The sequence below is a fragment of the Ambystoma mexicanum genome, chromosome 10 (assembly GCF_040938575.1).
Source record: "Ambystoma mexicanum isolate Mex_15411 chromosome 10, UKY_AmexF1_1, whole genome shotgun sequence".
Classification (NCBI taxonomy): Eukaryota; Metazoa; Chordata; class Amphibia; order Caudata; family Ambystomatidae; genus Ambystoma; species Ambystoma mexicanum.
In genome coordinates this window covers 1,007,478,390-1,007,493,573 of record NC_090932.1, presented here as the reverse complement: position 1 = coordinate 1,007,493,573, position 15,184 = coordinate 1,007,478,390, and the positions used below count along the sequence as shown (strand labels likewise).

General features: G+C 46.5%; 1 protein-coding gene across 11 annotated transcripts in view; it reads left to right on the top strand.

The window, feature by feature from the left end:
- Positions 1-15,184, top strand: part of EIF4G1 (eukaryotic translation initiation factor 4 gamma 1) — a 1,670,216-nt gene that overhangs the window by 646,764 nt on the left and 1,008,268 nt on the right. For 8 of the 11 annotated variants that reach the window (XM_069618798.1, XM_069618803.1, XM_069618802.1 and 5 more), the window contains one exon: positions 10,941-11,048. In XM_069618798.1, the coding sequence (XP_069474899.1) occupies positions 10,941-11,048 (108 nt within the window). The remainder of the gene's footprint in view (positions 1-10,940; positions 11,049-15,184) is intronic. The other 3 variants (XM_069618805.1, XM_069618804.1, XM_069618800.1) reach the window with 1 other exon arrangement.

Below are 15,184 nucleotides of genomic sequence, written 5' to 3'. Positions count from 1 at the left end.
GATACCACCTGTGTCCACCACCACTGAAAATGAGCCTCCAGTGTAAAATCTGACACGTGCAATTCCTCCAACTCCCATAGCGCAACCATGCCCACCACCCCACCCACTCTCCTCACAAACTCCCCCAGCCATTACTGAACCCCATCTTAAATGCGCCATGATTAACGCTAGTTCCATCAGTGCCCACGCTCTAGACATCCACGACCACCTAACCACCCATGACCTTGAGCTGCTCATTATCTCAAACATGGCTACACGAGGCCTCCGGCCCGGCGCTCGCCCTCCCCCTCCCCTCTGGATATTCCATCACTAGACAAGATCGTCTCTAAAGGTAGTGGTGTAGCAATTATTGCCAGAGACTGCCTCCCTATCAGAAAGGTAGAGGAATCCTTGAACAGTGACTACCTTCAAGTTAAAATCAATCTCTCCCCACTGTACCATTGCTGTTCACACTGTCTACTGCCCTCCTGACCCAACAGGAGACTTCCAAGCCTCTTTCACCTCCTCTCTGACAGCCTCAAACAATCAAAAGCCATTCTCCTTGGGGACATTAACCCAGGTCTCCTGGACAGTAAGGACCCAGCAGCCAAATCCCTTGACTCAGCCCTCAAGGCTCTAGGCTACAAGAACACCATCTTTAGCCCAACTCACACCAAGGGCAGATCTCTCAAATGGATCACACAGCATAACTGCCCACTCATCACAGGAAACACTCCCACCCCATGGTCGGACCACCATATCATCACCTTTAGCTCCACCACCCCCTCACCCCAACCACTGCCACCTTTCCTCGCCAGAAGCTCCCGCCAGCTCACAAAGGAAAGGCTATTGCCCTTCCTCCAAGGCCCAGCCTTCAGACCCCCTTCTTCCACAGACCCAGAAACACTCGCAACAGCCTACAAAGTTGCCATCAAAGCAGCTATCAACTCCAACCCCCACCCCAAACGCTGTAAGTCCAAACCTACCACCCACCCACTCCCAACTCCTGGTTCACCCCAGACCACCTCGCACTCCGCAACGAAAAAAAGGCTGCTCTTACACCATGGCAAACGTCTCACTCTGACAAAGACAAGATGATCTTTAAATCCTGCTCCACTAAATATAAAGAGGCAATCACCCAAGCAAAGGCCGAATCTTTTGAATCCAGAATCTCTGATGCCCAATCTAGCACAAAAGAAATCTTTGCCATTTTCAGGGAGCTAGAGACACCTACCCCCACCCCCAGAACTTCACCAAAGACAAAGCCTGGTGTGATATACAAACAGGCATGCAAACTAAATTGAGCTTTCTCCAAAACAAAATACTAGCCACTAAACAAGCTCTACCCAATACGCACATCCCTGTCCCACCACCAGCCCCGGACCCCTCCCTCTCCCCCCACCCCCAAACCTTTTTCCTTCAAACCCATCCAGGAAAGACATCAACATAATGAGGAAGAACATCAAACCCTCTAACTGCAAAGGTGATGCATGCCCAGCCACCATTGTCAAGGATTGCACTGAAGCGCTAGCTTCCTTCCTTACAGCCTTTGTAAATGCCTCCTTTGCCACAGGGAAAGTCCCTGCCTCCCCCAAGGAAGCCTGGGTCCGCCCTCTTAAAAAAAAAAAAAAAAAAAAAAAAAAAAAAACTCTCGATCCCACCTCCCCCAACAACTATAGACCGATCACCACTGTCCCATTCCTCCTCAAAATACTGGACAAAGCAGCCTACCTGCAGGTTCAACACTTCATTGAAGAGAACAAACTTCTAGGACTCCGCCAATCTGGTTTCCGTCCCAGATGTGGGACTCAAAACGCCCTACTTGACCTGCAAAACCAGATGGACGATGCCAGAGACATGGGCAAACCAGCACTTCTCTTACTTGACCTATCCGCGCTTTCGACCTTGTGGATCACAACGTCCTATGCCACCACCTCTCCTCAACTGCCAAATTCTCCCCTGACGCCACAGCATGGATCACCTCCTTCTTACAAGACAGAACCATGCAAGTATTCTTGGGCATAGCCTCCGCCTGACCAACCATCATACTCTGTGGTGTGCCCCAAGACTCCTGTCTCTCACCCACCCTCTACAGCATCTTCACACGACCCCTTTTCCTCATCCTCGATGCTATGGGCATTTCCTACACTAACGACACACAGATTCTCCTCACCCTCACTGGCAACTATGCCACTGACTCCCTGACCCTCAACAACACCATCCAAGCCTGCATGGCAGACAATGCCTCAACTCCGACAAGACTGAACTCCCCCTGGTAGGCTCACCCGACACGCTGAACAATCTACACTCCCAATTCAGTAATTTCACCATAGACTCCAAGATACCTGTCCTAGAATCACTCAAAACTCTTGGAGTCTACTTGGATTCCAACCTATCCATGGATAGACATGTCAACGCTATAGCCTCCGCAGCTGCATATCATGCTAAACTAATCAACGCAGTCAGGCCTTTTCTATCCAAAGAGAACTGCACAAACCTAGCCAGAGCCATCACTGGCAATAGGCTTGACGATTGCAATGTACTCTTTCTAGGCACCTCCAACAAAAACCTAGAGAGGCTACAAGTCATACAGAATAGTGCTCTCGGGGCAGCCCAAGGCATTGCCAAAAGAGAACACATTTCGGAGGCCAGGAAACTAGCCCACTGGCTCCCAGTAAAGGAAAGGATTGTCTTCAAAGCTCCGACACTGACCCACAAGTGCATTCACTTCAATGCCCCTGCTTACCTCTCTCAAAGGATCTACCCCGTCTCCTCTGCTAGGCCAACCAGATCACCATATACCAACATGCTCTGTGCCACTAGTAAAAAGTCTGAGCGGGTGGATCCAGCTTCCCATATCTCGCACCCACTCACTGGAACACCCTACCTCCCACAATGAGGTGAGGCCTCCCTCAGCGCCTTCCGCAAAACCATGAAAACCATCCTCTTGACGTAAGATGCGTCGCATCAGTTGAATACCTATCATATGTCCCACTGCATAAGCTGTAATGTAATGACTAATTGTGAAATGTAATGACTAATTGTACCAGTCAGAATTAGTACTATGCCTTGTAGTATTCATAATGTGCCACTGAATGCTACTATTCCTGTGCCCTGTAACTAAGCTCTTACAAGTAACAGCGCCTCAATGTTCTTGGGCTGCTTGTGTGCTATATAAATAACTAAATCAGAGGCACTGGGGGCATTTTCTCAGCAGAACAGCGACCTTGGCATGGTGGTACCAATGCCTAAATTGTAGTTACACTGTGCAGCCTCCTGGGAGAAGGTTTCCCAGGCAGAGTCGGTCAGCAGTCCACTGCATCTCCGTCACGACCTAGTCTGGTGGAGCACAGACAGCAACTTTCAGAAAGGAAGGCCCCTTCGTCAGCCAGCTCTGCAGGTTACCATCCCCACGGACTCATCCCTAGCGGGATTGGAAGCCACCTTGGATAGCCACAGGGTCCAATGAGGGGGTTCGGTCAGGAGCAGGCGGCCCTCATCGACTGGCTCGAGTGGGTGGCCATCTGGCTTGCCCTCAAAGCCTATCTGGAGGGGGGAGAACTGAGGTACAGTGTCCTAGTGACGTGTGTGTATATATGCAGATGAGTGGCACGGTCCATATAGTCGTACTAAACCCCCTGTCAAGTTTCCAAGCAGCTGTTGCTGGAAGGATATCTGATGAATCCGTGGGAGAAAATTACTGGTAAGTAATTTCTCATTTGCTTAGCTGTCTGCCCCACACTACCTGAACACAGTGAGAGAAGAGAAGCTTGTCATAACACAGAATTCCTTAACCAGGCAATCCCTGATGTGACTTATTTCAGTGACCCAATTTGTTTGTGACATGTTTAGTTTAATATTGATCCCTTGTGCAAATGAAGGCTTGCACGGTAATTCCCAAAACATTCTGGCACTTTCAATAATGAGGCTAACTCGAGTTCTAGTTCTCCATTTTCATTCTATATTGTAAAAGTATTTACCTGTCAGTGTCAGGAGCTGCTTACCTCTCCACAATTAAGTAACGGGAGTTAAGAGCTGCTGAGGGATGTTAGTCTGGTGCCGCTTATCGCCTAACCTCCCCAACGGCCACGACGCCATTCGTGAAGTACTCAGTGAATGCGCGTGCATGCCCAATTTATTCAAAAATAGGCAGAGCTTACTTCCGTTAATTTCAGTTTTAGTGTAAATTGCAGTACCATTAGATTAGCAATGTCCTGAAGTCGACGTTGGGGCCTTGGAGCCACAACACAGCCACAACAGCACTCGTGAAATACTTGTGAATTAAACAATTGGGGATGCCCAAAAACGACTGGCCTGACATGTTGCATCTGGTGGCTCTGATAAGGAATAGCTTGGGTTTCTGTTATGCCAGTTTTCACATGTTCTGGAAAGCCCACCTGATGGTTCGAAAGATCCATGGCATCTATTGGTGTAGGCTTCCAACTAAGCCTCACTGTGGATGCACGCTGTAGATCAAACTAGCTTGGTTGTTTGGTAAGAATGTATGTAGTAACCCTGTGGGAGACTACACAACCCTTGTCCTCTTGGAATTAGTTAACCCACCTATTGGTACCGGTTGTACTACACAAGTTGTTATAGTGAGCAGCCAGACTTATCTCAAGAGGGGTAAATGTTAGCTGTAGCATCGAAATCCACAAATACATGTATCCAAATAACACTCAAGGTTTTCCAGTAAAACAATTATTTAACAGTTTTAAATAAGCATTCTTTAAAAAGGGCAACAATAAAAATACACTTCGAAATACTTTCTCAGAATCAAGTTGAGCCAGTAGATGCTCTTCAGAGATGCTTCATGCACACTTTCTACACCCTGAGGTGACTGCCCTAACTAGTACAGTATTGGCATTTATATATTACTTTTGTCCTTGGAAAAGCAGAATGGAAAGGTTAAAGGAAGGAAAACCGTTAAAAAGGTTCTCAGATCAAAACCTTTCCCAGTAGTTAAAACCAATGCATCACCTACGAGGGACAGTAAGAATCAGTCCTTGTATTCGAAGAGTCAGCAGGGACCAACGACAACCAAAGTGAATTGGAGCAAAGTCTATGGAGCTGAGGCACTACTTGGACAGCAAAAAGTCGTGCACAAAGTTAGTTTGTTGAAGAAAAGCACTGTTGGGCCACAAGCTGTTGCACTTCTGGAAGTTAGAGCTACAATGAACTCTAGAAAATCAGCTACTGCAAATCTCAACTGAGAAGAGCAAGCTACAGACGGTGTTAAGTACCCACAAGTAAGAATAGTACCCTTTGGCTTCTCTGGTTGTAGTGATGCACATCCTGTGTTCCTGAGCCTTAGCCGTGGGGACAAAAGGGAGGATGTCTGGAGGTCTTAAGGTCAGTTGCAGCTACGGGCGTTCTGTGGATCAGCTTTGGTGTTTCATCGCTCAGTCAATAGCACCACAGCGGATTTTGGACACTAGTTGGGCTTCCTTCACTCCCCGAGTCCAGCACTCTGGTGTGGTGGCTCGAGCTTGGGTCGTCCTGCTTTGGGAGGGTCCTCAGGATCTTCCTGGAGCTCGTGGCCTGTTTAGACAACATTGCACTCTACTACGGATTTCTCGACCCCTGGCACTTGGTTCTAGCAGTAGCAAAGAAGTACAGCCAGTTGGGGAAGGTCTTCCAGCAAAGTTCATATCTGGGTTAGTTGGTCCCACTACGCCAAGGGAAGAAGTTGTTCCATCTGCAGCTTCTCTTGTTGATTAGGAAAGAGTTTCAGCAAAGCAGCAGGGCTTCACCGGGCACTTCAACACCTTGGAGGATGCAGCAAGCTTCTCTTCACGATTCCTTCGTCTGATGTTTCTTCCATTGGTCAACTGTCTTCAGTCCAAGAAGCCTCGCCTTTTAAGCAGTTTTCTCCCATTCATGCACAGCCTAGCTGTCGGGGTAGGACTGGGTGTATTCAGGTAACCAAGGAGACAAACGAGAGGAGTTCCGGCAATCTCCTGCACTTCCTGCCCTTCCAGATACACTGGAGCCAGAGGCGGGTTTCAGTACTGAAGCCTGCCAAAGGCAAAACCATCAAAGCGTTCAAACCCAAGAAAGACTTCACAAGCAAGAAATGACGGAAAAAGACAGCCATTTGGACATAATGCTCACCCATGGGTGCTATATTGCAGCTGATGATTCAGCCTGCGGTAGGAAAATTAAACCACTGCCACCAGCCATTTAAATTTGTGAGGGTAAATCTGCCTCCATCACGAGCCACGAGGACTCTGACGAAGCTAAGATGGCCGCCACCTGCATCTCCAAGGCGACTGATAAACAAATCGCCTACACGCGACCTGATTCGGCCCCACACCTCTGCAGGCCCTCCCCTCCTGCTTTAAATGGAGGGGAGGCACGCCACGAGGTGAAGCCGCACAGAGGAGGCCATCAGTAAAGGCCAGGCTCCCTCTCAGCAGCTCTCCGCTGCTCGACGTTGCGAGACGTCGCGACGCGCCTGCTCCTGGAAGGTAAGGGTGAGAAACACTGCCCCGTACTTGCAACTCCCCACTCTAAACCCTTAATTGCTGCAAGAAATGCACGCCTCCGCACCTCGCCCACCGTGCACCACTACACGCCCACCCTGCACTGCCTTAATGCACGACTACGAGACAGACTTGTTCACGGCCGCCCCTCCGACAAGCATCACAGCTCCTCCCACCCTGTGGCGACTCCACTGTGTATCCCTTGCCCCCATTGTGCCAGCACAAGCTGCTGCCCTCCTACCCATAATGGCGGATACCAACATCACCTACCTTGCTGCCCACCAGTGACTCCTTCGCTCACTCGTCACCCTTCCTGGTCCCGTCACGCTCACTTGCTCCTCCTCCTCTGTTACGAGAATCAGTGCGACTGGGCTATCTTTACCCGCAAGACGTCAGGACTTCAATCCAAAACACCCACACCCCCTGCTAGGTGCCGCCCTGCCGCCAACGTCTACCTCAGACATTCTCCCAGACACTATGCCTGCCCCTAGTATCAGCCTATGTGCCCCTGTTACATTTACTGCACCCCTGATTGCTGATGTGCCTGCTCCTGATGTTAGCCTATGTACCCCTGTTACCACCATCGTACCACCTCTCCTTTGTTCTATCTTACTCATGCCCAATCATAATGTCTCTGCCCCGCCACCACCAAAATCTGACAAACGCACCCTTGCGCCATCCTTAAATGTGCCCTTGTCAATGCCCGTTCAGTAACGGCACATGCCCGAGATATCCATGACCTCATTATAAAGGACAATATCTACCGCCTTAGGATCACTGAAACCTGGCTCAACGAGGCATCCGGCCCTGCCCTTACCCTCGCCGTCTCAGAAGGATACACCATATTCAGACAAGACCGTCCCCACCTAAGAGGCGGCGGTGTTGCCTTAATTACTAAAGACTGCTTCAATGTCAAAGATTGACGGGGAGATTGGTTACAACTGTGATTAACAAAATCAACCTATCCCCTAATCACACCATTGCCATCCACTTAGTCTACAGACCCCCCGGTCACAGCTCTGATTTCCATGATGCCTTGCTGCATGCCCTCACATAATCTGAAAAAAACTTCTAAGGTTCTGCTCCTATGCGACTTGAACCTTGGACTTCATGACCCTAACGACTCCCAGGCCACTGCCTTGGGCAAAGCCCTATCCACACTTGGGTTCGCCTATGTCAACTCAGGACCTACCCACGTCTTGACTGGGTTAGCCACCACAACTGCTCTGTTCGCCTCACCGGCAACACTCCCATCCCTTGGTCTGACCATCATTACTTACTTTGGCCTTAACACCCTTAAAGACCTGTGATCCCACTCCCCACTCCCCTCACTAGAAGCTTGCGTCAACTAACTGCAGAAAAGATCTCCCCTCTCTTGGAAGTGCCCACACTGCAGCCTCCCTTCTCAATGGACCCTGATATCCTCTCCACGGCCTTCAAAACCACTGTTGCCCAGGCCATAGACGCCATCGCTCCTCTTACTAGAAAGTTAAACACTCCAATACCTGGTTCTCTCAAGAGCTGCTAGAACTTTGCTCTAAGAAGAGACTTGCACTGCACTCTCTGCATGGAAAACAAACCCCAATGAGATAAAGGCTTTCGATGCCATATCTAGGGAATACAAATCTTGCATCAAAGCCAAAGCAGCGTCCTTCAATACGAGGATATCCAACGCTAAAATCAGAGACCAAAGAAATCTTCAGGATCTTTCGGGAGGTGGAAAAGCCGTCGTGCCCACCCCCCACATTCTTAAAAGATGACAAATGGTGCAACAACATCCAATCTGCCATACTCGACAAACTTAACACCCTTCAATCAAAAATCCTTGCCCATCAAAAAGCAGTCTCACCTTCTCACTGAGCTTCAAAATGACCCTCCTGAAACCATGCAAACAAAATCACCAATTCTCTTTGAATTCAAGGAAATGAGTGAAACTGAAGTCGCTGCCCTCCTCAAAACTATTAAACCCTCTAACTGTAAAGGTGATGCGTATCCAGGACAACTCATTAAAGACTATGCCCCCACCTTAGTACCCTTTATCACAGCTTTCATTAACGCCTCCTTCCAATCAGGCCATGTCCCTTCTGACCTTAAGGAAGCCTGGGTCCGCCCGCTCCTTAAACCATCCCTCGACCCACTGGTCCCAGGGAACTAGAGTCCCATCACCAAAGTCCCCTTCCTCCTAAAAATTCTGGACAAAGCAGCCTATTTGCAAGTTCAGAAATAACTTGAGGATAACTGCCTTTTAGGTCTTCGGCAGTCTGGATTCCGTCCTCGCCACGGCACTGAAACGGCTCTCCTTGACCTTAAGAATCAAATGGACGACCTAAGATACTCTGGCAAACCTGCGCTTCTCCTTTTCCTCGATCTGTCTGCGGCGTTTGACTTGGTGGATCACAACACACTTTGTCACCACCTTGCCAAATCTGCAAACTTCTCCCCCAAAGCATGTGAATGGATCACCTCATTCTTGCAAGATAGGGCTATGAAAGTCTTTTCCGACTGAGTCTGTGCCACACCGAGCCTCATCAAGTGCGGAGTTCCACAGGGGTCCTGCATAGCACCCACCTTGTACAACCTGTTTACCAGGCCACTATTCAAATTGCTGGACGCCCTGGGCATCTCGTATACAAATTATGCAGATGATACACAGGTACTTATTCCACTCTCGGATGACTACCAGGCTGATAGCATCACCCTCAATTCTATCTACTCTAAGATACGATCTTGGATGGTCCAGAACTGGCTATGCCTCAACAGCGAAAAAACAGAACTACTGCTGATTGGATCCCCATCCATCCTCAGCAAACTAGGCAATCAATACTCCACCTTCACTGTTGACAACATTCCCATTGTCTCCCAAACAATCAAAGCACTTGGCGTCTACCTTGACTCAGACCTGACCATGGATAAACAAATCGGTGCCATTGTTTCTTCATCTGCTTATTTCTTCAAACTACTTAATGCAGCAAGACCTTTCCTTTCGCTGCCCAATTGCCTCACCATAGCCAGGGCAATCATCGGCTCACCACTTGACTATTGCCATGCCCTCCTGGCTGGGACCTCCAGCAAAAACATTGCCAAACTACAGGTGGTTCAGAACAACGCACTCGGGCCGCCACTGGGTTCTCCAAAAGGGGACCACATCTCCACTACAAGAGGGCAGGTGCACTGGCTGCCAGTTAAAGAAAGAATAATCTTCAAAACCCTCTCACTCACCCATAAGTGCCACCATGTCCTAGCACCTCCCTACCTGGCTTCCAGAATTCAGAAACTCTCCTCGCAAAGGCTTACTAGAATGGCTTACACCAACATGATCTCCACTCCCAAAAGCAGGAGAGTGCGTGCAGGTGGCACCAGCTTCCCCCGCCATGGCCGCCTCATTCTGGAACTCCCTTCCCGCCCACCTCAGGATGATTGACTCCCATCTGGCTTTCCGTAAAGCTATTAAAACCAGACTATTTGTTTGATTTGCCAATCCTAAGCCTCAGCCTATCACCTGCTACTTAACATGCCTGTAACTAAGTCTGTATCACTGTATTAACATTAAGTTTCCTTTCATCGACTTGCAAGCGCTGCGATGCCTGTGGGCTGTATTGTGCGCTATACAAATAAATAAATGGGGTAACATACAAAATGTAACATGAGTAAGTAGGAAAAGGGACTACTAACCCCCAGTACTCCACATAAACGGTGTGTGCTGGACCTAAAAGAGAAAAGTTAAGTAAAGTCAATTTCACTTTAATATTCTTGGGAACTGTAGTTCACACAAGAAAACCGTATGAGAAATATAAAGGAAATATAAAGGATTTCTGTGACACTGCACTAAAAGGTGCTGGGTGTCACCATACAAAAAGTATATGCCTATAGAGTTTGTCAGACTTCAAAAACAAAGGCAACAGATAATGCAAATCAGATCAAAATACATGAGTGAGAAAAAAAAAGGGCTGACTCACTCGAGGGTTAAAATTTAAGTCCTACTAAAGTCCAGCAAAACAGCTGGGTGTCTTTAACCCGAGAGGAATTAAGTACTAAAATGAAAATTCTCTCTACACAGGATTGGCAAGATTAATTATCCCTTTCTTTGATTCATTTGTTGCTGCACTGTTTGAATTGATGAGGTGCAGGACATAGGGTTCAGCATAGTAATGCATCGCTGCAGTCGGTGTTTTTTTGTGTACAGTCCTCTTGCCATCAGCGCATGGGTTGCAGCTGTTTTAACGATACTGATTGCTAGTTTGGTAAGTAAATCTTTTTCTTTTTTTGGAGGAAGCATCATGCTAACGTCTGCTTCAGTTTTGGTATGTAATGCACACGGACCTTTTCTGATAAATGTAGTAGTTGGAAATGTTAGAAACGCTTTGTTTTCTTTGGTTTTATGATTAGGAGATTATGAAAAACCATTAAGAAATGCACTCTTGAATCTGCACAAAGAAGCTTATTTACATAACTTTGCTTTTACTTGTGACTGTTAAGTCATATTCCTCGTTTCCTCAGTCACTGTATCCACCTGCTCCGACTGCATCCGTGGTGTTCGGCCCGCCACAAGTTACACAAATGAATACGCCTTCTCAAACTCGGCCGGTAAGATGTCAAGTTTGTCTCTTTGGGGAATTTCGAATATTTACTGTTGGGTGGTTTGAAGGGGGCAGTGGCTGTGATACAATATTAAAATACCCGTATTATATGTTTGAAGGGATTCAAGACTTATTCTTTATGGCAAGATGGATAACTAGATAAAGACCCATGATGTGCAGTCATGACAGAAGCAGTTGGTCTGATGCAGCAGACAGATCGCCCCTCCCCCCCTCCTGCAGAGTCTGTATGGCTGAATGTGCTTTGCTCAGTGTAATTTGGTCACCTGGTTCCATTTGTTGGAGAGTAGTGAACTTAGTGTTAGGATGTGCAAATCCAAAAATGCTGATTGAGGAAGGGGGTTTGTATATCTTTTTAATAAATTAAGGGATGGGTATTCGCCAATGAACCTGAATGAATGGTGCATGTCTGTGCAGAAACAATAGTCTTACTCTGCTGATTGTACTTTTTTCATTGACATTTAATTCAAATTCATATTTTGTTTACCCTTTTAGGACAAGCACACCCCTCATTCTTGCATATTGAAGTATTGGTTCGAGCAATAGATTGTGTTTGCAATGGTTCTGTGTACATGTAGCTGGAATAAAGTTTACAATCCAGAGTAGCGATTAACACATTTGAGAGATGCAAAATGCATTTTCTGCAAAGTAATTTATTTTGAAGCAGTCTTCCTGCGATAATTGATTTTCATACACTGAATATCTCACATGAGTGGGGATCTTGGAAAACGTTTTCACATAGTGAATTTTTCTTGCATGTACAACCATTAAATAACGTCTCATGATACTGACTGTACAAATTCTTATTTGGCATAAAAGCATTACGTTTGTACAACTTCGCTTCCATCAAAGAAACTGGTGTACCCCAATTGCCTTTATACTGCCCTTTCCATAGAAAATATAAGAGCTCTATAGCATGCAGTTTAACGTGGAGATGCAAACCATGAAACTGTCTTTAGTGTCAGTGCCAGCCCCTATCATGCAGCGCAGTAGAAATTTCTATCCGATCTCTGCGAGGAGCCTTGAACACTTCTCTGCACTGTTTTTCAATTTTGACAATTTATTGTTTTGCAATTTTCTGATCCATTTGACAACTTTTGCCTTTGTTCCCTTGGAAGTGATTTTTCCTGACAAGGTGTATCTTTTCTTTGTTATACCAATGTTTGCTGATCCCAGACTAGAACAAACATTCACTGCTTGACTAAGGTGTGCTGCCTGTGTTGTAAATAGTCAAAGATTACTTTGTGCTTTGTATTTGCTGTTAAACACCCTATGTGCCAGAAGGTGTCCCATACAGGACTGAAGGACAGGGAATGGATCATAATCCAGTTGGCATCAACCTCTTGTAAAAAGCAACTTGGAGCCTCCAGCCAAATGGCCAGAAAATAGACCGCCAGAGTACATGGCTCATCTAGGGCATTCTCCGATACTCCAGACAGGCCTTGATAATTGTTAAATATCCCACTAGACCTGTAGGGTGAGTTCCTTAGTTTACATATTCGACCCAAAGGGACTAGTGACAAAATATTTACCAGTACTTTTTGTAAAATGGTGCAAGTGGCAATACACACTTTTCATAATTGGCGCAGTGCTTCCAAGCATGCACAGTGAAACATTAATTTGTCATTTGTTTGCAGTACATGGAGAATACATTTCTAACATCCCCATACACGCCAGCAAGGTAGAGTATCATGCAAATGGTACTTGCCCTGTATAAAAACGACTTGCGAATGCTAGTAGATTTTGCTAGCCCTGCTAGGGCTGGAGTCTGCTTGGATCTCCTGATGTCTAGGACTAAGACTTTTATGACCCCATATTATTAACTCTGCTGGCTAGAGTTGATGGGACTTGGAAGTCCAAAACGTTTGGAGTGCCAAAGGTTGAAGATCCCTGCTGTACGGCTTACTCGGGGTACCACCGTTAACATCCCTGCTGCTCGATATCTAAGAATTCTACGTTGATGGCTTAACCAGTGATCTGCTCGACATTGAAGCCCTTTTCAACCTAATTATGTGCAGACCGGGAAACGCCTTGGCTTTGAAACCTTGGTCAAATCGCAATCTTAACAGTGGGTAAAGTATAGAAGGGAGATTAATACTGTCTTGGTGCCACAGACGGCTTTGGCCTGAACCTCCTACAATACCTTTCACAAGTCAACTAAGCCATCCCTGAAAGTCAAGAGGTTTGCCACCACCATTGGATCGCCTCCTCTTAGGTACCATACACCCTTTCGTACAACAGTATTAAAATCGGTCAAACTATTCTACCTGTCGGTCTTCTCTCACCTGCCAGAATTTCGTGCTGACTTTTGTGGAGGTGCAAAACGGTCACCACAAAGTTAAATCTACTGGTGACGACACACACTGAGAAGTGTCTACAGTCATTGACTCTATACTTGGTTCTTGGTCTTTCAAAACGGATGGTGCTAGCAAACCCCTTCACACAGGTTGGATGAATAAAGTGCACCACACTTAAATCCATTATTTCTCTGGAAAGCTCTGCCAACAGACTTTCCTCAGCTAGAGTTCAAACCCGGCTTGTTCGTCATCTACTCTTCGATAAAGATGGCCACAGAATGGATTTGCTTGGCAAGAACATCTGCTCAAATTCATCCAAAAGAATCATGGCTGTTAACTGTCATTTCTGGGCAGATGAGACCGTTTTCTAGAGTAAAAGGATGTGAGCTGCTGCTGGGTGGCAGGGAAGCTATTTTTATGGAGATCGTGAAGGAGTGCAGCTTGGTCTGAGTCAGAAGCGCCTTCAGAAATGTGCCTTGCATTGCCACACGTGAATATTATAGCCAGTTTGCAAAAGGTGCACAAGCCATTGGCTAGTGATATTTGGCTCTTGGTGCTTGGTAAGTACGAAACAGTGTGGTGTGTGTATAGAATTGATGTGGCACATTACTTTTTTATGGCTTACTAGTAGCCTGCAGCTTTAAATTTTACACCTTGATTGGATCAGATCTGCATTTTTGTGCCAGACCCACTGAGCTGAGACTCACTACTGTAGATAATCACTTTCCTTCTCTGTTGAATCAGTCTTTGGCTCCCATGCTGACCAATTCACGTGAATTAAAACGGAGGTCGACAGACATCAGTAGGTCTGGTTCCCAAGGAAGGTATTTAAAGTAGTTCTACAAAGTATTTGAAGTGTTATCAGATGAGTCCATCTTGAGGCAAGGCTTCTGTCAAAAGGGAGTTAGATGGAAGGCACCTGTGACGGGCAAGCTATCCGGTTTAGCAAAACGAAGGTCTTGGACATCACCATCTATGAGCTTATTTTTTTTTTTATTTTATTTTAAAGCATCGTGTGGCCTTTGAAGCCTTTAAACAGTTTGCCAAGCACCATATGCGTATCAATTCATGAACAGACATAACAGGGCATGCAACCTGCAAATTTCTTTCTCTTTTTTTTTGTTAGCCTCCGTATTGTCACTTCTGAGCTTTCAGATTGGCGGAAATAAAGCAATTTCTCAACTTGGCTAAAGAAGGCTTTTTTATTGCATTCAATTCCAAATGATTACAAGTAAAGTTGAGATTGTCAAAAAATCTCCCTAGATTCCGGTCATGTGTCGGTCATGATCTCAGCTGCACTTGCCTTGTTTCAAGCAGGATACTGAAAAATGAAAAAGGAGTTGTAGAAAAAGTTCTCAGAAGGCATGGGGGGGGGGGAATGGAAGGCTTTATCCTAATTATTTTCTAGTCCTAAAGAGATCCCACCTTAGTATGCACGTGTTTTAAACAAATTTGTAAATAGAAATTCTGAATGCGCTCTCCCATCAAATCTTACCTCAACTTGCAAGAAGTGGGACTAGCTGTGCTCCGATGGGCCTTTTTAGGATGCATACATTCACATCCCTGTGGCTGTGCAGCATTGATTTCTTGCGCTACTGTTAGGAAATATTTTTCCTTTTTGCTGGTGTCCGCCCCCCCCAATTAGAACACTCTGGGAACACAGGCAGAAAGGCTGGGCAGCATGCGCCATGCAGTATGAGTCAATGTTTCAGATGCTTGGGCCAGTCGACTCCCTCCCCCATACCCCTCACTACAGCCACACAGGTGCCGTTTGGAAATCCCTATCAGCTGATGCATCTAACCCCCCCCCCCCCCCCCCCAAAGCTCT